This window comes from Pocillopora verrucosa, chromosome 8 (assembly GCF_036669915.1).
Source record: "Pocillopora verrucosa isolate sample1 chromosome 8, ASM3666991v2, whole genome shotgun sequence".
Lineage (NCBI taxonomy): Eukaryota > Metazoa > Cnidaria > Anthozoa > Scleractinia > Pocilloporidae > Pocillopora > Pocillopora verrucosa.
In genome coordinates, this window is record NC_089319.1 from 9,062,968 (window position 1) to 9,086,372 (window position 23,405).

Consider the following 23,405-nt stretch of genomic DNA (forward strand, 5'->3'; position numbering starts at 1 on the left):
ATTTGAATGAATTTTTAAGGCCCATTTATTAAGTGATTATCCCTCAATATGTTTTTCAAAAACCCGCACTGGGAATGAATTTCATAACTCCATTTCTCGCCAAGCACCTATGCTGGTTGTAAATTTTAGGAAATCTAATTGAAAAACAAATTCCCTTTCGCTGCTGTTATTTTTAATATTTTAAGTCATAGTTTCAAATCACGATTTGGCAAAACTGGTCCAGTTCGAAAGCCCTCTTGGTAACGCAAGGGAGACATACGGATCCTGTGACGTAAATCGTAGAGCTTGGCAACCTTTTCAGGCGTTTCCGTTGCATGTCTCTTTGTTCGCTCTGTTTTTGTTTTGTTTTGTTTTGTTTTTCTCAATTTCACCTGCTTTTTTATCTTTCAAGTCGTTCGATGATTTAACCAAAATACTTTCAGGATATGTTGGGGTAAAAAGAGCTTTTTGGATCAGTCTAGACAACAGCCTGCCTTAGTAAAATCAAGGTAACAATGTCGACTTCCCTTGTAAATAAATGTCATCAACACAACTTCCTGAGTCAAGTTACAGGTAATTGGAGCAGCCTGGTTCAAAACAACATTGAAAAATTTGCATTATAAATGAAAGACCCATCTATTGCCGTTTTTAAAAGTTACAATGAAATCAAGAAGCCATTGCCTAATTGAAAGAGTGTTGGCAGCATGCTTTCTTTTAAATGTCCGTATAGAGTCCTACAGGCATACGTGGTGAAGTCAGGTTTGCTTGGCTATGAATAACACTTTTTCTTATAAAAATTAGGCATCCTATTGAAAAAAGCCTCCAGCCTCCCTTGGCTATTTACTTGTGATCGTTCAAAAGATGATCAGGAAGAGAAGAAAAAAAATCGACAAAGGGAAACAATTCAATAGTGTAAAATGACGTTGATTGAGCAACTCCTTCATCCTAAACCATCATAGAAAGTCTCAATGTACTCAACCCTCGTTCGTCAAACAAAAATAGAAATTGTGACCATCAATTAAATAAGAAATAAATTAGCGATCAACGATTTATGTTTATATCCTTATCATCGAGGACATATGGAAATTATTTCTTAGATAGTGTCACAAGATTGAAAAATTATGTATAAATATAAAGTTCAGGTTTTCTCAAAGAAACTCGTAAACCGCTTCTTTCTTGTTGACATTGGCCCTTCGTCATTTTAATATTAGGATTTAAGTTCCGTTTGGATAAAAAAATTTTTTCGAAGACTATAAATGAAATATGAATTAATTTACATAAAATTATTAGTTTCACTACGAGATTATTGCCGTTAATACTTTTACTCGAAATGTAGCCTCTCACTTCCAAACATCGGTTTTGACATAAACTTGTGTAAACCAATGCACGAACAATTCTCAGAAATATACCTTCTCCTACAAATAACTATTTGCGTACACTACATAAGAAAGCAGAAGCGATTAATTAAAGCGTGGAGTTTCTAGATACCTAACCGGATCGTTACAACCTTATAGGGAAAAAAATTCAAAAGATCTCAAGGAAACACCACCCAGATGATCACTTAAAACCTAGATGATCGGGAAGATCAAGATCCTCCGGACACAGCCGTACTTTATCCGATTGTAACTGGCTCTGGACAAATGTTTAAAAACAAGGCTGTCGTAACGTTTGTATAGCAACTCAACACATAATTTACGCTGGTTTGATCGATGGCCTGTCGTTTAATCGCTTCAGGATCTCGGTGAATTCCACTGGCCACCTGTAGCTCACTTTCAGCCAGACAGGAGAGTCTTTAGACGAGACTGGCATATCTGGGAGAGCAATGCACACCATTTTTGAAGCTGAGCGGTTTTGAGAGTAAATATCTCGAAGAACCTCCAACTCAATCCACACGCGGTTGATATCCTGGAGAAGAGATTAAACAAGAAACTATAACGGCCTTCAGAATTATAAAAACATATTTCCGATTTGAAGTCTGGCCGATGAAAACGATATTAGGTAAACAAGGAAGGGTACTTTAACAATGAAAAACAAAATTATTTCGTTAAGGTTTAAAGCATGTTTAGAAAAATGTTTCTATACTTTCTCTCGACAATAATATCAACCATGGCGATACCGAAACGTTGTGCTTTTTTCTTGGCACAACAAAAGTTTAGTCGTAAATGAAAATTCCGGAGGAAAAAAAGGCCGAGGAGTTAAGGAGAATCCCAGCATGTTTCAGATATCTTCTTAATCTTCAAAACCGAAAAGCAAATTCAATGCTCATAATCGAACTTCGCTTGATACCAAGAAATATGATTAGACATTGGTCACAAACAACTGAAGGAAAATACAAACATTTGAGGTGTTTTTACATGGATTCGAACCTCAAAAACTTTCTGTTTCGCGTGAGGAGATTCTAAAAGCTTTGTCACAGAAAACTCATCAACTTCGTGTCGTGAAGTTGCCTACAGTAATCTGTCAGAACTACTGCAATGAACCTAGCTCGGAGAAGAGATTTTAATAGAAAAGAAAATGGTTCTTTATTATGTTGTGGAGTCTATTGCTTTATAACTGATGGATGAATTGTCTTATGTTTTCCGTTTCTCTTTCTTTCTTTCTTTTTTCTTTGATTACGTCACCTGTGACAAGTTATAGCAAAAGGAAGTTGGGAAAGTCGACAAGCAGGCATAAAAGCACTTGCTCAAAAATGAAACCGGAACACGTGAAAGAAAATACGCCTTTACTATTGACCGTTTAAAAATAAATTCGGAAAAAAAAAATCGCCTTTAATTGTTTCAAGGACAGCTAAATGGACTAAAACCGCTTGTGTTTACCACGTTTTTTCTCATAGCCGTGTTACCTTGTTCACTATCACTAATTACTTTAAACAATTCTGTAGTTTTTCTTTCCTTTAAGGATTGCATGCATGATTCCTTCCCGTTAAATTAATTTGTTTGTCTCCCAAGTACCCTTTTCTCTTTCGTTCGTTTACTATGTTCGAACTTTCGTCTGTCTTTATGTCACCCGATGATGAGCACTGGTTAACAACAACAAAAATCAGTGCATATCGTTATGGCGATACATTTAAAATGTGCTCCTAACCTGCGAATTTTCTATCTCACGTCCATCACTTGAAGCTAGTTCCAAAAGACCAGGAGATAAGAAAACTAGCACTTTCTTGGCTCTCTTAATCTGATTTTCTGCCCATCGCGGTGGGCCCTGGGAGCTAATTTCGTTTGTTACCATGGCGTCCATTATGACGTTGTATCCTTGTTTCCGGAAGGAGTTTACAATTGAGGCCACTTGGGTACGAAAACTCTCATTCTCTGGGTAGTAACAACTGTAGTACAGTTCTATAAAGCAAAGTGGAACCCAACGTTATCACTTATGGAAAAACCGACTCCTTAACTATGGAAGTTGTGACTGTAAATATATGAAAATCATAAATGTGATCTGCGGATAAGGAAGTGAATATGGAAGCGATCTTCGCATTTATGAACGCTACTTAAGAAGTAGTAACCAGCTTCCAGTTGGCTCGTTAGCTCAGTTGGTAGAGCGCTGCACCGTGTCGCAGAGGTCATAGGTTCAAATTCCGTAAAGGCCTGAATTTTTTTTCAGGCTTACTACTGCTTAAGCAGTGTTCATAACGGTGAGGATCGCTTCCATATTCATGACGAAATTGTTTAACAAAACCACAGTTTTCAAATGCATTCATTTTACCTCCAATGTTGTTTGTCTTGGTAATAACTTCTGACAGCTGCGGATCTATATGAAAAGTTGAAGATTTTTAAGTCAATAACATTTCAACAAAAACACGGTAACAAAAATTTCATTTTCAAATACAGACATAATCAATACCTCTAGCTATGTTTGCCTTAGTAATAACTTCCTGCAGTTGGGGATCTGTCGGAAAAGTTGAGGAATTTTAAGTTAATAACATTTTACAAATACAAAGTGAAAAAAAAGCAATTTTCAACTGCAGATATATCACCTCTGCTGATGTTTTCTCTGGTATAAACTTCAGGCAGATGAAGATCTGTGAGAATAGTTAAAAACTTCAAAGTAAATAACATTTAACAAACGAACATGAAAAAAATTTCAATTTGCAAACGCAGTCACTTCACCTCCACTGATGTCTGTTTTGGGATTAATTTCTTGCAGTTGAGAATCTATTGGACAAATTAAAACTCTTTAGTAAATAACATTTCAATGAATTCAATGAACTCGAACTAAAGAAAAATGAAACCCCGTAACAATATTACCTCGACGATAGAACGGTCGCAATGTTTTCTTTCGCCACATAAAGGCCCACATCATTGCAAAAATAAGTACCAGGCCTGCGAAGGCCCCCCCTATGATAGGCCATGCCAAGGCTGAAGACTTCTCAGTTCCTTAACGAAAACAAAACAATAAGGAAACAATTCAGGAAATTCAAATTTCCGTTGGTAAGAACAGGAATGTTGTCCTGCAGAGGATACAAGCCAGTTAAATTTCAGACCTGCTTAATTATACTTGTTAATAACCTTTCTGGAACTAATAAAACTAGCAAAAACCTATTTCTCGCCTTAACCGGCTCTACAATCAATGTTAATTATTCTGATGTTTGAAGGAATCCGGGGTGAATGACTTACCTTCTGTGGGAAATATGGGATCGAACGTTGGGATGAATGCTAAGAAAAAAAATTAAAATTGCAAATAAATAATGGGAAACATCATCTTCTTACCGTATAATACTCGTTTGACACCCACCCAGGAATGTTTATGTGTTTTGATAACAAATCGCGGGAATTAAGGGGAACCAAAGCCGGGTCGTATTTGACGCGGAATGTATTTTGATAATCTGTTTTGTTTAACACGGCTTACAATTTTTTTTTTATTTATGAAGCCTGCTTAAACCAATGTTTGTTGAATTAATATTTAGCACATTGAAAATACAAGTTGGCGACTACTTGAATCCTATGGAAAATCCAGTTTTTCAGTACCCTGTTTCTGCTTTTCATTCAGTTAAACCCGGTTTAAAAAACATGTTTTGCTGGCAAGACATTCTGTTAATTTTGATTCTGAGGGAAGGAGGTCAAACCCAAGGAGGTTTATCTGTCCAAAGAAAGACCAGACACAGCTCCAGGATTTAAAATTAAAACCCCATATTTAAGAAAAAATACTCACTACGTCTAATGTATACAGACAGCTACAATCAACATCTTTAACATGATGCGCGTTAAACGAAATATTGGAATAGAAAGGCTTACTTGGTCTTAGGGGATCAAACTCTGACAAATTGATTGCGCTTTCTCCCGAGAATGTGCTTCTGAATGGATAGGAAACAACCTACAAACCAACATCAATACATGGAACTGAACTATTATTCCAGCAGTTACAAAGCTAGATATTTTTACCAGTTCGGCTTTTTTTCCCAAATAACTGATAGCTAACAACTTGATATTCCCCTTAACTTGTAACAGCAAAATTCGAAACAAAGTTTATTATCAGGCTTTTAGGATGAAATCCTCTCGTTTAAGCTTGACATTCCTACTTCCCTTTCGAGTAGTATAACCTTTCATTATTAATACTTGCAACTATTATCTGTACTATTCCATTCGACGGAAATCGAAGAACAGTAAGAGATATGTTCGTTTATCATAGCAGCAACCAGATTACATAGAATGTGACAGAACTGGCGCCTAGCAGGAAACAGGGGTTGTCAAAATAGAAAGAACTTGTCTCCAATTTTTCTTACCCTTAGTTGCCTCCACTTAACTACTTTTCCTTCAATTGTTCGACCGCGACTACCTCACCCATCCAGAAACCCTTACTTAAATGTATACAAGCCCGAAATATGTAAATACATCAGTTAAAAATATAGATTCCATATTGCAACTCGCATTGGTTTCGTAATAGGTCACTGATGTCGTCACAATGTGTTGAATCAAAAATGGCACGAGAAGTACAGCCGAGTGGATCACGGATGTTCTTATTACATTTTGACTTAATCTGTGTTCAACTGATGAACAAACTCATGGAATCTATCTTCTTCCAATAAAAAAGAAGACAAAAGTTGTTCATGATGACATCATCCATAAGTCTGTCCACTAATCGATCATTAATAAGCGCCAATCAAAATGCCAGTTTAGTTAAACTAATTACGGAAAGTATTGAACATACCGCATAACGGAGAGCATCTGGTTTAAAGTTTGCAGAATGATATATCAGGGTATAGTTGGTGTTATTCTGAAATTGGAACATCCCACTTTGCATTAATTATAATTACTGCAAGGCACATGCAAATCTTGAATACATTTACAATTATACAAAGCAACTCTTCACATAAGCAGCCGCTAAAAATCAGGTGTTACACACAATGGAACCTTTTTCTTTCTTTCAAAACATTGTTTGCCTACGAAGGTGCCATCCCAATTTCTTGAACTGAACTGTCGTTCATATTTCAAGCAATTATTATGGAATACTCGATTAGTAGGTTTCCTATGCATATAGGAGGCTTACAGGACAATTTTTACTTTCACTAACCTTTGGTACGAGCAGACAATTCACTTTTTTATCAGGCGATGGATCGTTCTCAAATTCGTACATAAGCGAGTAATGAGTCCACGTCCTGTTGTGGACTGAAACAAAAAAAAAACACCATGATACCAAATAAGAAGCTATGTTTGGTTTTCGCCCCTTACTGTAAGATCTGGACAATAATGAAGATCATTATTCAACAAAAGTCCATTTAAAGCAGAGAAAAAGGGACCAAATCTGTAAAAATATAGCTCATTTGCAGCATCTTTGTACTTTTTAGTGTCTGACGTGTATTCAAAAGAAAGTGTCTCAATTTCATGACAAGTGTTACCTTCAAAAAGAAATTCCGATATAGGCTCCCAAATGATGTTGTAACCATAAGTATCCGACGAAATTGTGCGGAATTCAACCTTCATCTTCTCTGGCAAACAAGGAGAAGGAGCTGTAGGATCCTTCAGACCGCGACACGCTGAAAGAAAATGAAATGTTAATAACGAAACGCTGCAGTGAGTTTCCCGTAATTTCCACGATATTTGCGTAATGTTGTTGTCACATAGCTCTCGCGCTTGTCCTACGTTATTTATTTCAACCCATCATTGCCATATCTACATGTGCGCGGCCGTACATAGCTAACATGGCGAAGGGAGTTGCAGTTGCGGTTGCATGGCGAGTTGAAGTTCCAGTCAAGTTTAGCAGCGACTTCCTTTGGCTAAACGTTTCGATAGTCAATGAAAGCTAGAGAAAGCGAAGAAGGATTGTTCTTTCCACTTGGAATTGACTTCTTAGCCAGCAAGCCGAAAAAAAAGAAGAGCACAGGTAACGAACATTGATATAGATGATCACAAACAAAGCCTGTTTTATGAAGAAGGCATCAATGTTACCTTTTAAAAGAAACTAGACTTGCTCTTTATTGCACTTCGAGCAACTTCTAACCTTCCCTCCTGCTCTCCGGCCTTTTAGCGTACATCCGCAACTCGATATACGCATAACAAAAAGCACAGACCGATCCTTTGTTGATATATATTGAAAGCACCATCTGAATAGTTGAACAAACCTTATTTTCACTATCTCTTATGAGCGACAGGGCGTCGCTGAGTGGTGCCAATACACGCATTTGATCCATTTGAATTAATTAGAAAGCAACCCAGCGTCCCTCGCGAAGAGACCATGAAGTTACGCCTAACGAGTACAAGCTGACAAACTTCTCGGCTAAAAAATTTCGTTCGATTGTTAACTAAATACGCACAAATGGTGCTAATTGATTAAAAAAAAAGGTTAAATTTTTTTTCTTTTTGGTAACAGCACTTATGAATAGCTTCTAAACACATCGCTTACTTTCATATTGCAGGGAAGAACGTCGTTCTCTTCCTTTAGATCGTGCAAGGACCTCATTATCTAGGAAAAGGACAATGTCAAAAGACAAAAAAAACGTTAGTTACTGGATTCTGATTACATCTATTGATCCACACCGCGATCATCCAATACGTTAAATGCAACATGATGTTATCAGATGAAACTTGTTCAATGAAAAAACAAAACAAAAAAAAAACTAACTAGCATCACCGAATCGATCCACGAAAGACATTTAAACCTTTTACCTTTGACATCCCTTTGCTGCTTGCAATGCTGGATACACTTTTTAAATGCAATATTCTACAAGAAAGGTGCATTTGTGTCAGAAACTAGCCACTCAATGTCTCTTTAAAAATTCAATTGGACAAATGTGCAACTGTTAACTTATCAGTTAGATGACCTTACACCATCGGAAACATTCTTTGATTTTTTTCCCTCCCTGTCGAAAAGATGATTCAAGACGATCAAAGATAGCTAAGAAAAAGGAGATCACGAATCTATATTGAAAATAAGAAAAAAATTTTATTTCAACTTAAATGAATCTCTTCATAAAAGCATAATTAATCATAAAAACATCTTGGACTTAGTAACATAGATCTCAGATGTGCTTTTAATTTTACATTACCTAGAATATAAAAGGCGTCTATTATCATACTCTTCCAGACTATTACCACTCAACCAAGAGAAGCTTATAATTGAGCGCCACGTGCAATTTAACGACACGTGTCGAAGCCGACATCGTCACGCCACGCACAGCCAATATGCCTGTTGACTGCCTAGTGTCATTTTATCTTCAGGGTTATCTGAACACAACAGGCTGAAAAATGTTACACTCTGCATAGTATTTTGTTATAAAAATATATAAGCCACAGGACGCACAAGTGTGTTGACCGAGTCCATGCCCTTTCCTCTTTGTGCGTTTGTGTTAACATAATGTGTTTTTTTTTTCTATGGATACCCTGGTAACGCCAACACGTGCAATTAAAAAAGTGTAAACGACTTATTGAATGGGACGACACATGAAATGGCGATAATATAACGGAATTGAATTTTGATTTTTGTCCACTATTGAAAAGACGCTACGTGCTCCAGACACGTTGGAGCTTTGACGCGAAAACGGGCAAAAAAAATATGAAAACAAGTATACATTGACACTACATGGGGTCAACGAAAAAAATCAAAATGTGAAATTTCCCTAACAACTTCTTCCACAGGGAGTCTCTCCTTTCAAAGAAGAAAATCAAATGGCGAAAATTTTACTGTAAACACGATTAAAACAAATCAGTTGAGATTTAGTAAATTAGCTTAAACCTACTGGAAATTGGTGTAAAAAAATGAGAAAGCTGGTAGCCGCAGTTTTCGCTGAGACGTGATTCACGAAACGTTTTTATGAGGGGTTTTAAAATATTGAGTGATGATGCATTAGAGCTAGGCTGTTCATCAAACTCCCGGCGTCGAGTAAAGTAATCCAATGGCCCCACAAAGTTTATTTGGGCATGAAATTCCCAACCATATATTGAAAAGTTTAATTTCTGTACTTACCCCTCGATTCTCCTGGTCTTGTATGATCGACCTGCATCGTCGACAGCAGACTGTGTCAGTTGACAAAGTCGCTGCTCTTAAAGTACTCGATTTCAATTCTTCACGAAGACACAAACTATCTAGGTTTGTTTCTGCGTGTTCAGTCCCAATCAAGTTAAATGCAACTAGTAAACTGATCAACCGGCAACAAGAGAGAATCATTGTCAAAGCAGTTCATAGAATCTCCAAGACAAGAATACCGAAACTGATTAAAATATTACTCTTCCTTTCAGCCCTCCGCTAGAGCAATACCGGATGGGCAAGTCTGCATCAGTCACGTGTTCATAACATTCAACTAGAATTGAAAGACATCGATGAACTTTGGCCTCTAGTCACTCAGGTGGATAATTTTCCTCTCAGTGATTGCTTCCTTTGTCAACAAGGGTACATTTAGAGCATAAATATTCAAAAAATTATGTCGTATCTACTGGTAACTCCAAATCGCTCCAACTTTGTAGCTCGCTGATGTGAGTTTCTCTGTTGCAGTTTCGCTCCAAATGACTTGATTGAAGTTAAACTAGCTAGTCATGCAGTCGTATGAGATTTTCTGGTCACGCATCTAAAGCATTGCATATAAAGCAAAACTACAGAGTTCCTTGACGAGTGCGGGCTGCCATGGTCAGGCTTAATAAACGCGGTTAATGTTTTCTAATAGCTGTTCCACATCCAGTTCTTTCCTTTTCATACAATATATAATGGAAGTTTGACCTCATGCGAGTCAGATGCGAGTCAGAAGTGAGTCGTCACACAGAGATTTCCAATGTCGTCAGTTGGCCACCAAAAATTACAGCGTTCTTATCGACCAGCGTACATGGCCGAAACACAAAGGGTGGGGATCTTGATAGTCACGAGTTGTGTGGCTTGGAATGCCTCCCAGTTCCAGCCTTTTGACACGTTCCAGATCTAGAAGCCAACCCACAAGTGCAATGAAGGAAACTAATTCTTTTGTAAACGACGAAGAGAAGGGTGGCCTCAGAGGAGACGGAAAAGGCTACCTCATAGGCTTACGATCAACTGATCGTTATATTGCCTGAAGGATGGCACATGATATCAGATGGACCCAGATGACCCAGATGATGACAAGACAGATAGAAATGCCGGAAATGAAATGCCGAAAAGGAAATGCCGAAAGAGGACAGGAAGTATGAAGCAGTTTGTTTGTGTTTTTTAACAGCGTTCCTAGGCGTTTCGACAAGGACTATGGCCGTCTTAATCCTTTACACCATAAAATCAGTGTCCATATTCTCCATACTCCTGCTACACGTTTCCTTTGGTATTGACAGAGAGAATTCGTGTAACAACCAAAGCTCTAAGGTTGGCAATCATTTCCTTTACTCTTACGATGTTAAAAAATTATTATTCAGCAGTATTATTGTAAGGAGAAATTGGACGCTGGTCACTCTTAGGGTTTAAAGGTTTAAAGGAAAGTGGATTAAGAGTGTCAACTTTCGCTGCTATAAAAACCAAAACCAATTTTAAACAAAAACAGAAAAGTACCAAAGACCCTTCAAGTTAATTTTCTCTAATCATCCTCACCTTTCCTTCCTATTTCTGTCTTCTCTCCTTCTTCCTGCTCTCTTTTCCTTCTCCCCTTTTTACGTCTTTCCTTTTCTTCAAGAAGAGAACGATAAAAAGTGAAAGTTTTCTTCTCGTCTACCAAATTGTTTTCTTTTTTCTACTCATTGTTTAGCAGATAACTTAACTTGGTCCGGCTGACATCACGAATACGAAAAAATAATAAAACATGTAAAGCAAAGCAAAACGATTTGCATGTTAAACTGACACGTATGATTACTGAACTTGATATCCATCTGCTCTCGCAGCAAAAGGACTTGAAATTTGAATAGCGAATAATTTTCGTGAGGTATGTTTATTTAAGCTGAAATCAAAATAAGGGTCACAAACGATAGAAAACGAAATATGACGAGGTATTATTTTTTTGTGATGGATATTACGCAAATCGATTATTGCGACTTCCCGTCGACAGACCTTTGTTTACTTTTCTGACGATTGTCCGAGTGAGGGCATGTGCACCATAATACGCAAATACAGTACTCCATCCGTCAACTTAACTGAAGGATCGTCCTGAGCTGGACGTTAAATAACTATGAATATCCCTTGATGCCCAGTGAAAAATGTAACCACAGTCCAGAAAGCAATGCCGAATGGTTTGCAGACGATTTCCAAGAGGTTTTCTGCTTTTCTAACCGTTATTTATTTTCTTGGCGCAGCAACGCTTTCTTCAGGGAAGTATGCATCTTTGCACGGTAGACTCTTGCGATCGAAACGAGATCCACCGTCTCCATGTCATCTTCGTTGTGCCTCAGTTGTCAGCAAGGTAGGGAGATAAAAATCATTCGAAGTGCTTAAATTAAAGAATCAATATCTGGTTGAATTCTTAAGAAGACATGCTTCAATAAACGCAGCTACGAATGCTTTAATTGGGAATGTCGTGACCTATGCAAAGTGAAGAAAACTTTCGGTAACCAACGTTTTACACCTTCTGATTTCTTCATTTCCCGCATATCACGTCTAGCGAAAAACTCCTTTGTTTTACGAATTTTAAAACTGTGTTAACATTTTAAAGGATAGCCGTATGGCTTTAAACTAGATTCGATAGTTAACACCCACGTACAACCATGCGAAGGATCCGTGTTCGAACAGAAACAGGATGTAAATACGAGTACATGTAAAGCTCGCAGTAAGATGACAAGAAGGTATTTTGACGCCTTTTGACCTCGTTTCTAAGGTAAAGTTTTTAGTGGATTATTAGTGGATTATTTTGATCGTTGAATAAGACAATGGCCTAATCGCCGAACTCTAAGTATGTGAAATTACTAAATAAGCGAAACAAATGCGTTTTGTTTGTCCACTTCTCGTAATTTTTCTTTTTCAGTGCCGACAGATGCATGTAAAACTTGTACACCCCCTTTCAGTTTCATAGCTTCTTTTCTTGTCCATCATTAGAGAGATTACCTAAGGAAAGTAAATAGAAGTTAAAAAAAACCAGTTACAACTAGTAGCACCCCTGATGAAAGGGAACCAGTGACTGGTTTTGCTGTTATTCCTTACATTCAGGGTGTTACAGAACCCACCATGAGAATTTTGAATGGCCACAGTGTTAAAGTTGCTCAAAAACCCTTTCAGACTTTGGGGCATATTTTTGCCAAATCTAAGGATCCTGTCACGATAGAACAATGAACTGACGCCATTTATTCTATTCCTTGCAATGACTGTGACAACATGTTTGGTACTTGCTTGAAAGAGCATCAAAAAGCGGTTTTCTTTTTCAAGATAGCATAGTCAGTTTTATCAGAGCACACATGCCTATCTGTACAATTGGGTGGGATTAGTCTAAAATTACCACCACTAATCGGCGTTACCACCAGCGCCTTTGTTTGGAAGCTTGGCATATTAACTCTGCCCATGCTCCTTTGAATTGTGATGAAGGCAGCTTACTTCCTGACGCCTATTCACACCTCATGAGAAAAAAGGCAACTAATTAGCGATCGTATAGAAGGACCTCTTGTTGCAGCATTTAGATCACCCTTGATGAAGGTACTAGAAAGGAGTGTGGAAACTTAATAAACTTAATAAGGTTCGATGTTTGAACTGGGCGTGAAGTGTGTTCTTCATCAAGTGCATCATATTCTTAGCACTCGTAGTACTTACTACACTAATGTCCTCATTTATCAATAGAATGGAAACATGACTTTTTATGGCCCATGTCAACATTTCCTTACTTTTTAGCAGCATAAAATACACTCTGTGCCATATGATTGTGTCCTGTTGTGGTTTTTAATCACTTGGTCTGCATATGAGTCATCACACATTCAGTTTATTGCACTTGCCCTTGCTTATCTTAACATTGGGCTAATAATCAGTGGCTCTGTGAAATATGAGTCCTTGCTCCTCCCAAGAAACCTATGTTAAACAGCAATTTTAATTTGGTATAGTAATAACTCATCAAAAACAGAGTTATTGCAGCATCACAGGTTGTTAGCTCAATATATACCATCATTTTTTTAACAGTTTCTTTTTCCAATCTCTTACCAATGATATACATCTATAGGAGGTAAAGATATCATGAATGAGTTGTCAAAGTCTTCACAGAAAATTATTTAAAAAAACTGACTCATGCAATATCTTCATCTATTTACAATAACTATGAGCATCATATTAAATGTCAGCCAAACTGGACTAATAAAGTAGCATTCAATGACAGGTTGACTGAACGTTGAAACCTGGGAAAAAAGAGATCTGACAAATTTGTGTTAAACATTGGGTCTGTTTAACTTTTGTTTTGCCAGGTGATTTCTTTGGAGGAATGTGTTGCAAGATGCCAGGAAAAATTACCTTCACACAGAGGTAAAATATACATGTAGATTATGTACATTTAGCTGCTTACTAATTTCAGTCAGATGTACATTATGCAGGTAAGCCTGAAATGCAAACATCTTATTTGGTGGTGCAAGATGGTGTTGTAATAAAGCATAATGTAATATGCCTGACCTACCATGTGTGATTCTACTTTGGCCAGTTGTTTGAACAGTTATGAAAGTATAATCAGGAATGGGTTTAACAATTGGTCTTGATTTTTTCTTTTCTTTTGTTGTGTTGTCATGGGCCAGGTTGTTTAAAGCTAGGCTAAGATAACCCAGGATAAATGTGAAAACTGGTATCAGATTTGAAAGTCTTTAAAGAAAATTCAGTACCAATCCTTTTATTTGGCTAAGTGTAACACAAACCTGAAGATGTTCTGAACAAGCCACCCATGGTTAAAAGTAGGTAAGAGTGGATACACAAGGATAGGCAAAGATGCTTTTACAAAACAATTTATTTACAAGAGTCTTTCGGCCCTACATCATGAAATAATAATTTTCAGTTTGGTGCATTCCCAGAAATGTTATTGGGTCAAATAGGTAATCTGAGTAGATTTCACATTTCCCATGGGAGTCACCTGATAATTATAGACATCAAGCAATATTGACAGTTGTCATCTTTTTAATGGTTTATTTAGTACATGTACTAGGTATCTGTAGGTTCAGTGTAGAAATTCAAAAATGAATGGGCAAACAAATTCAATTTAACACTGGGATCCTTTTGTAGTCCTTAAACAAACTTCATATGAGTAAGGGCAGTTTGGAGTTTTATAGTTTTGATGTGCTCTTTGGAAAAGTTTCAAGTTTCATTTCAAAAGTTACATTTCTGTTTGTAACCTTGAAGTGTCCCAGTAGTAGGTAACATCCTTTGTTGTGGGTGTCTACAAATTAATTAAAATCTATTTCCACCCAATGTGTCTCTATTAAATTCAATTTTAGACACAATGCACAAAAATAGGAAAAAAAGAGATAGTTCTTCCATCAGGCAACAGAGAAGTGCAGAGTACCAAAATGGTAAGTTGAAGTAAAAAAGCAAGGATCCAACATTTAGAATGTACATGTAGTAGGATGTTTATAGTGTTTTCAAGACCATATCTGGTGTGCCATAAGATGAAAGGTGGAAATGCAACACCTAAAGACTACAATAAATCAGTGCACATTCTGCAAATAATTTGAACCAGCCAGTTAGCAGAAAATTGGTACATACCTTAGTAAGTCTGATTTAAGCTTTAACTTATGAAAAAGAAAGGAAAAACAGAATTTGATGAGAAGGGAGGGATTAACATCACTATAGCACATTAACTATTGACAAAATTATAATACAGTAACTTATAAAAGAGGTTTATGAAAGTTCTTTTGGATAAGCAAATTTTCCACTATATGTAACAGAAGTGCCTCCCTAAATCATGTTAAAATGGAAACTGATTTGTGGAAACATTTTTACTTCTTAAGGTACACATATTAAATAACTGTTTGTGTTGATATTTAGAAAATATGTATATTTCTTTTGGAAATTTATCAACAGAGTGCATGACCTCTGCTGTACAGTCAAGAAACAAACCACTTCCTGTTAAGATACGTTCAGTAGAATTCAAAGAAAAGGATATTGATGTTGTGTGGGAGAAAAAGAATTCTTTCAAAACAGGTAGTGAAATGGTTCTGCCATGCTTCAGTAGTTGCTAGTAATTAATCAGAAAGAAGATGTTGAATGAAGATCTTGAGGAAACACCAATTGGAAAAGATTGCTGTATTAAGATTACTTATAAATTACCCCTAATTGTACAATGAGGAACAACAAATAATTCCCACCTTGATTTATTGTATGTGGTGTTGAAGTTTGAGGTTCAGTACTTTGGTAACATTAGACACATTTTAGTTGAATAAACACTTCTTAATTTCAGATCTCTTTGCTCAGACTAAAGAAAATTAAATCATTGTTTTCTTGACAGATTATAACTGGTCAGCTTATGCATTTATCTACAAAGTTCGTTGTGATAGATGTAGTGATGACAAAACAGCCAAGTGCAAAATTATTCCAAAGGTCAGGTTTCCAAATTTATTGTTTTTTTCCAAAAGGGGAAAATTTTAGTTTCTTTAGACACAGGCTTCATATTGCAAGATAATGTTAAATTAATCATGAGTATACAACATGGTTATGGTTTTAACATGACCCCATCAATTTGAGAAGACAGTGCCTGAGTGGTAAACAACAACTTTAATTCAATGGTGTGTAATAGGGTAATCATTAATGTCATCATAGTCATTTGCATCTTGATCAAAAATGTTTTTTCCATGGTGATTATCATAACAATTTAGGAAAATAAACATGTTGATTGATAATTCATGTAGTTGCTTTTTACAGGTTTTGATCGGGGTAGAAAGGAACTCATCATAATTTGGCCATAGGGTGGACTATGTATAGTATAGTTTATTTTTAATCCCCCTGTATCATATCTTAATATACTGGACCTTAGCAGGTCTTATTATTGATATATGTTTTGCATGATCTGAAAACCTTAGAACCAAACAGATTATTCAGTGCCACTGGCTCAATGGGAAAAGCCTGATTATCTTTTTGCTGCTGTATGTATGACCTAAATCAATTAGCAATTTGTATTATTATTTAATTTGTGACATTATCATTAAGAATGATATGAGGAGCAAAGCTGATGTTTAACTTTTCCAAATAAAAAGGTACATGTAATATGGTTTGGTCTTTTTCAAACACCCAGCAGTACCTTTCTGTTGTAAGGCTATCCCTTGAGGTTGTTTTCACTTGGTTTTTGAGAGATAACTTATGCTCACAATCTCTGTCTTCCTATATATACACTTTGAAGAAATATATTTAAGGTATTCCCATATTCTGGCTGAAGAAATTTAAAGGGATCTTAAACAAAGCCACATGATTTCACGTTTTTTTATTTTCATGTGCACTCTCCATTAGGATCAGAGCTTCTTCACCTCGTCAGATTTTCTGTTTTTAGGAATATGCATGGTGTTATTTGCTCAAAATGACCATGAAATGTATGGGTGGATGGGAAGTTTAAAAGGACCCACCCAGTCATTGTTCCTCAGTCATTGATTCTAAAATTTTGTTACATTGGTAATGCTGTTGCTACTGATAATACCAGTAATTTTGTTTTACTTGGGTTTTCTTTTCATTTGCCATTGTTAACAAAACCAAATAACATTTTAGTATGATGATGAAAATGAGTGATAAGAGAAGCGAAATTGCTAGCTCATTTTTGTTTGCTGTCTTTAGGTTGTGACCTTCCCGTTTTCCAAAAAAGCTTCTGTATCTCTGGAAACATTTTCTCCATATGGTGAGAATCTATTTTTTTGCTTATCAGCTTGGAAGTCTTGAAGCACAACATGTCAATTTTTAAAAAGTGAATAAGGTTAAAAAACAATTAGTGAATAGAAGAAGTGCATTGTACCTCTTTTTGTTTTCATTTCTTTTTATTAGCATGAAATTGTGCATGCATCTTGATAGCTTTGTTTTTGCCATGATTATGATGAATGCCAGCTTAGGTAAATTTAGACAACCTAGCAAATTCTAACTGGATAAGTATATATGTAAATATATGGCTTTTCAAGCAGAACTTTGTATTCCTACCCTTAATATTGAATCTTTCTGGTGTATTTACAGCCCCTCCACGCAAAATTCCTATGCCTACTGAAGCTAAAAAAGGTAAGCCATGCTGATATTTTAGATCCAAATCTGTTACAAGCACATTATTCTTGTAAACCTCTGGACCCCATAAGTAATGAACATGTGACCCCTAGGTCTCCCTTTTCAAATTTCAGCATGCTCATAATTAGCTGAATTTGGCAGAATATCTTCAATTTGCACTTAATTTCATGGTTTTTATGAGACACCTAACTTTTCTTGTGTGGTTTGTTGTTACAGACACAGTTAAACTTGTAAGCTCTATAGTAGGAGGAATAGCAGCAGGAGTGGTTATGCTTTTGCTGTTGTTTGCTCTAGTCAAGAAAAGGCCATGCCGAGGTAATTGCTGAACTTCTTATGATGTAATTGGTATACGAAGTCACATATATTCAGATTAATTCTTCTAGTGTCACTCACTCACTTACACAATCTTCCCCCAGACACAGTTAGTGTTGTTCATAAATATTAATATATTTAATAAATATATTCAATAAATATTATTAGTTGAATGTAAGTAATGAGTTTGAGTATGGCAGAGCAAAATTTTCTTCCTTACATAGGCCTCATGCCTTATAGTGCATAACGTTTACAGTTACCAGTTCATATTTACTTTATATAGGTACGCAGGAATTATTGTTGGTGTAGATAAGATAATTAGCAGAGCGGTTATTTCCATTTCATTGTCTTAGTTTATTTTGTTACTATTTACACTAACGCTTAACTTAGTATCAACATTGTCTCATGACCATTTCAAAATTTCAACATCAATTTTGAGTAATGATAACAATATTTCTGTTGATAGCCAATTCAGGACTTCAATACTCTCATTGTTACAATGGGCTGGTTTACTTTGTATCATCAACGTATTGACCTGTTGTTATAAACATGTTTTGATGGTTATGATCTCTGAGCCTGTTGTTATTATTATTACTCTATATTTGAACTTCTCACTAACATCATCATTCTCATTATTATTATTATTATTATTATTATTAACCATCTCTATCATTTATTTTTGGTCAAATTTTGATTTAGTGTTTCTCCTGATTTTTAAAGGAAGCACCCCTCGTATGCCTCCACCAGCGCCCCCGAGACCAGAAGAGAAAAAAGACGAAAAAGGTGGGCTTATCGGATATTTCGTAGTGGATATTCTTCCTAACTATATTTGATTAAGATTATTGTTATAATGATGTAGGTTTATAGGTCGATAATACACGTGCATTTGTAAACAATGAATTACTGGGATTCCGGAAGCGTTTGTTTGACCCTATAACGTAGAAGGTTCCAAGATGGCGGTTAGGAAGCAAATATTACAACATCACTAACATCTCTCCTCTTTTTTTCTATTTTTTTCCTTAATCTTTGGTGCTTGTTCATCGTGTGTTTCAACAAGTCTTATATGCAAAATGTATTTTCGTGCGAGCGACTGCAGCTTTTCCCAATGGATAATCCCTTACTTAAGAAAGATAAGCTTACGCAGTTGAGATGATAAATCGTACAAACGCTGGTTCTCTGATTTTACACTGAGTTACTTATTCCAAAACGTAACAACCATCCTGTCTTTCACCTACAGCTGTAAGTTGAAGCTCTATCATACTCTGAGGCCCTTACCTGATAAAACCTTAGATCTACCCGCGAAAGAATCTGGAAAGTCCTCCATGAAGACTGTGCACGACAAAAGACACACATGGCCATAATTTACGATTTCTTCCCAGCAAATTCTTCATTGTGAAAAGAATTTTCATCTTTTTCGCTTCCTTTCCTTTGTACTGCCAAAAGAAATAACCTTGTTAAGAAAATAATATGCATATCGTCGTCTAAAACCACAAAAGGCAAAGATACACGATGACCTGATGACCAGTAGCTTCGTATGTGCGCTTCGGTGGTGCGCGAAATGGCAGCCGCGGCATGTATTTCCCGCGCTTTTTTGTCCACGAACTGATCACCTGAACTCAGAGTGTTACAATGTTTCCTCAACCTTCAGTTTACTAGGAATGGCGATATTTGGGCTACCGCAGCCAGTCTTGAAAGCTTCTCACGTGTGAAATATATCATATTTTAGACTTAGGCCACACGAAATGCAAGGAATGTAAGGGATTCTTTTGCCGCTCCCTGAGGATTTCTTTAAAGCCTAAAACATGTATCAGGATGGTGAAAAAGATTAAGTAGGAAGTGTTACCAATTATGTTCTCCCTTTTTTATATATATATTTTTTTTTTAACAGAGCTATACTACACCTGTTATTATCCAGAGAGTGACGCTTTTCGAAACGAAGTGGCCTCAATTGTGAACTACTTTCGCCAGAACGGTTATAATGTCATCATGGACGTTATGGTGTCTACAGAAATAACTTCCCAGGGTCCTACGCGTTGGGGAGAAAGCCAAATTAGAAAAGCTAAGAAGGTGCTGGTTTTCTTGTCACCTGGTTTGATAAACCTCGCTCTGGATGGGTGTGATGGCTTCCAGTCTCAGGTAAATACATGGTACTTCTCCTTTTGGGATGCTCGTTTGTTCTCGGCCATCTTCAGTTTTCCTTTTTCGCTCAGTGGTTCCTTCTCCGTTGATTTTAGGACGGGAGTTCGTTATCTTAGTTTCCTTGGATGATTGAAAACTTAGGCGAAAGGACGAAAGGAGCGGGGGGGTTAAAATTCTGTCATGAGGCCATATTAACTTTTCTGGGGCGATTAGGCGTCGTAAATTTCTCCTCTAATCAAATCTCCACATTGGTGTGCAAATTCAAATTGTAATATTTCAGTATGTTTCAACACGTGGGTGGGAAAACGAACTTAATTTACCCCACTTCCGTTACCTTCGTATAGGGCTCTATGGTGCATCACGGTGTACTTTTACAATGTTGAAAAGCTGTTTAATTTATTAACAAAATAAAAACCTGGCTTCACGGAGGTACATTTTGGTAAGATTTACGTATGAGAGACTAATGATACATTAAGAATAATACATGAGCGCGCGTAGATGTGGAATTTCACTTCAAGTGTTCAACTCGATAGCTCACGAGAGAGCGTGGCGAACGAGTGAGATGTCGAGTTGAACGCGAGAGGAGAAATTCCATATCTACAAGCAACCATGTATTATTTTGTTTATCATATAAACACAATAGCCCTTTGGTTACAAGAAAAGCCGACTTCATCAATGAGTGAACATAAAAGAATCGAAATCGTACGGTGCGTTAGCGCTAAGGCCCAAGATGGAAAAATGCGTTGAGTCATGATTACAAAAACAACAATGGGCGTAATTTTCAATTTACAAAATTCTCCTATATTGAATAATAATACCAATAACAGCACGCGTTATATTCTAAGTTTATTATAATTTCGTGTATTGGTTTTCTTCCCCTTCTGGGAAAGTTTGAGCGTCACTGTCTGTGAGCGATACGGATTTTTTAGTTTTTTAGCCGCCATAATCCGAGAAACTTCTGACAAACTACCTTGGATTGAAAATCGTGAGGGCTTTACCGTTCATTCATCAACCGAGGCCGAGTGGCTCAAAGGCGAGTGACGTAGCAGCAGCTGATTGGCGATGTCAAACACATCATATTAACACATAAACTGCGGTGTTATACAGAGATTTCCGGCCTAGAGAAAAGCCGTAACAACATACGTGGAAAAATATAGTATTTTTTCACGTGTGTTGATATAGCCAATCATCTGCTGACACGTCACTCGCCTTTGGTGCCACTCGGTCAGGTTGATGAATGAACGGCAAAGCCTTCACGACTCTCAATACAAGCTTCCTCGAATTATGGCGGCTAAAACACTAAAAAATCCGTATTTCTGACAGACAGACTTTTCCTTTAGTTGGTTCTGTAGGTTAGGCATTGCACTGAGTCCCAGTCAGTAGTGTGGGTCGGTAAGAGTCGTGACATACAGTTTACTAGACAGGTCGAAGAAAATGGTAATCTACCGTTCTAGATTGCCTAGTAAGCCGTGACGACAACTCACTACGTACAAACACTACCTTGTCTTTTCAGGACACCAACCGCGTTTGGATTGAGCTGGAAGTACTCCGAGACCTATACACACATAATCGCTCAGCTTCGAAGATGGTTTGTATAACCCCACCCGACATGCCCTTGACTTCAGGACCACTTCCACTCTGGGCCAAAGTTAGCTACAAGTGGCCCGATGATGCTTTGGAAATCTTAAAGCGTCTTAACGACAGACCAAAGATATTAGCAATATAGAAAATGCCTGAAATCTTGCAAGCTTAGATCTGTGGCAAAATTATTGGAGTGTATGACCTTTTCCGCAGCCTAATTGCTTTTCCCCTTCCACTTTCACTTTCCTTAACCCCCCACCTCCAACACAAGAATGAGTCCTCACTAAGTTGCCATTAGAGGACCTTTGTTGCTGAACAAAGAATATTTAAAAGGTATCTCCTGCGGCCTAAATCCTTAAATTCCCATAGTTGACCAACGAGTGACTTTTCCTTACCTGCAATACGTTATCTTGAAACAGTGTTATGAGAACAAACAAGCTTATCAGTAGGGGGGTGCTATCTTGCTGTAAAACCAAATTCTTGTGTCGAGTTTTTAAGAAAACTTGTGTCAGGCATTAGGGAGAATTACTGTTTGGATCTTGGGAGTGAAAGGGTTAAATAGCCTAAGGAGTGACCTATAAAAAGCCATTGATTTAACTATTTTTGTATTATCGTCTCCTGCCTGACCTTAAAGAATCTCCGTAAAGTTTACCTTACCGGAAGTTAAGTAGTTAGTTTAGCCGTGAGATACTTCAGCTGGTACAGCTCGTGTGTTGCATTTAGAAGAAAAGAAGGCAAATCATATATTCCGTGATGGTACAAAGGATAAGGAAACATACTTACTGCAGCTAATGGTTTGATAAAAAAGATTAAGCGTTTTAAATTCCAGGATTTAAAATATTTATCTCTTATTAGCTTATTTATATTATATTTAATGGTGGTCTCATTTAGATGTAGTTTATTTTTTATCCTCGGCTAATATGCAAGCCTTGAAATATTCTAAATCTGGTAGAAATCAGAGTGGAATGGTTACCAGTGCCCCGGAAATCATAACCTGCGAGCATACCCTATCTATCAGCACCTCGGGAAAGAGAAGTCTGTAAAGGGTCTTGTACTGATAATTGCTAGTGCTAGATCCCTGCAGCGCAAGTCTGCAAGGAGTCTTGTACTGATAATTGTTAGTGCCAGACCCCCGGAAAACCCCTCCCAGTAGCGCACCCTGCAGCGCTGATTATAAGGGCTTGCTCACAGCCGGATATGGAAATCACGTTAGTGGGTATGTGAAATGTTAATAACGGGATGAAAATCATAACACAACGTTTAGGTGAGAGGAAAAAAGGAAAACGTAAAATTAAAGGATAACAGCGAGCGAGTGACATGATTTTCATGCTATTGAAAAATAACGCACATTACCATAGGAAATAATGTTTGGTACAATTTGAAGCTTGCGTTAAGGATGTAAATTAGTCAGATTAAGAATTATATATTAGTAATAATAATAGATCACAGCATATATGATTTTCAAGATATTTGTATTTCGGACGGGAGGCATGAGCAAGTCGATATGATTTTGTGGAAAGAATCAGGCTTCTTTGATCGTTTTTTATTTTATTTTTGTCATTTTTCTTTTTCTCTTTTATTCCTCTGCGCTTATCATTGACATGCGAACAGTTAGGTTTTGGTTCATAGTTGCGATTCCGTTTCATTCAGCCTTCATTCATGATCAAATCAGAACTGTAGAAGCAGATTAACTCGCATTTCATTTTAAAGATGCGTCTGAAAATAGTCAGATTATGTACTGTATGTAAAAGCGCAGACAGGAACCATTGCTTTTTTATCAGTAAGTTGATATTTCTATCATGTCAATGACTATTAAGTAACAGGACTTTTTGGAATAAAAATTTCATCAACAATGAAGCTGTATTAGGTTGGCCACTAGTATT

General features: G+C 37.0%; 2 protein-coding genes and 1 long non-coding RNA gene across 4 annotated transcripts; 1 reads left to right on the forward strand and 2 right to left on the reverse strand.

The window, feature by feature from the left end:
• Positions 1–20: 20 nt before the first annotated feature.
• Positions 21–11,461, reverse strand: LOC131778986 (uncharacterized). Its single transcript, XM_059095489.2, has 17 exons — positions 11,404–11,461; positions 10,951–11,025; positions 9,376–10,317; positions 8,079–8,133; positions 7,816–7,875; positions 6,812–6,949; positions 6,487–6,581; positions 6,124–6,189; positions 5,211–5,289; positions 4,593–4,631; positions 4,224–4,352; positions 4,086–4,130; positions 3,953–3,997; positions 3,820–3,864; positions 3,682–3,726; positions 3,064–3,314; positions 21–1,884 (listed from the first exon to the last, which is right to left on the reverse strand). Exons 3-17 carry the CDS (start codon positions 9,574–9,576, stop codon positions 1,672–1,674), a joined length of 1,506 nt encoding a protein of 501 aa, XP_058951472.1. The 5' UTR covers positions 9,577–10,317; positions 10,951–11,025; positions 11,404–11,461; the 3' UTR covers positions 21–1,671.
• LOC131778987 (uncharacterized) lies at positions 11,443–23,385 on the forward strand. Of its 2 annotated transcripts, none has more exons than XM_059095490.2 (12): positions 11,443–11,752; positions 13,725–13,782; positions 14,736–14,810; positions 15,322–15,441; positions 15,746–15,837; positions 16,317–16,379; positions 17,059–17,119; positions 17,446–17,487; positions 17,707–17,805; positions 18,502–18,585; positions 19,691–19,938; positions 21,455–23,385. In XM_059095490.2, the coding sequence occupies exons 1-12, from the start codon at positions 11,573–11,575 to the stop codon at positions 21,665–21,667; spliced, it is 1,335 nt and encodes a 444-aa protein (XP_058951473.2). In that variant the 5' UTR covers positions 11,443–11,572; the 3' UTR covers positions 21,668–23,385. The 2 variants fall into 2 exon arrangements, with proteins under 2 accessions (XP_058951473.2, XP_058951474.2); XM_059095491.2 differs by having other exon boundaries at positions 11,444–11,752; positions 18,523–18,585.
• Positions 12,012–19,311, reverse strand: LOC136282828 (uncharacterized). The gene is made up of 4 exons (XR_010718461.1): positions 19,078–19,311; positions 13,158–13,338; positions 12,779–12,893; positions 12,012–12,390 (listed from the first exon to the last, which is right to left on the reverse strand). It is a non-coding gene; the product is annotated as an uncharacterized lncRNA (long non-coding RNA).
• Positions 23,386–23,405: the final 20 nt, after the last annotated feature.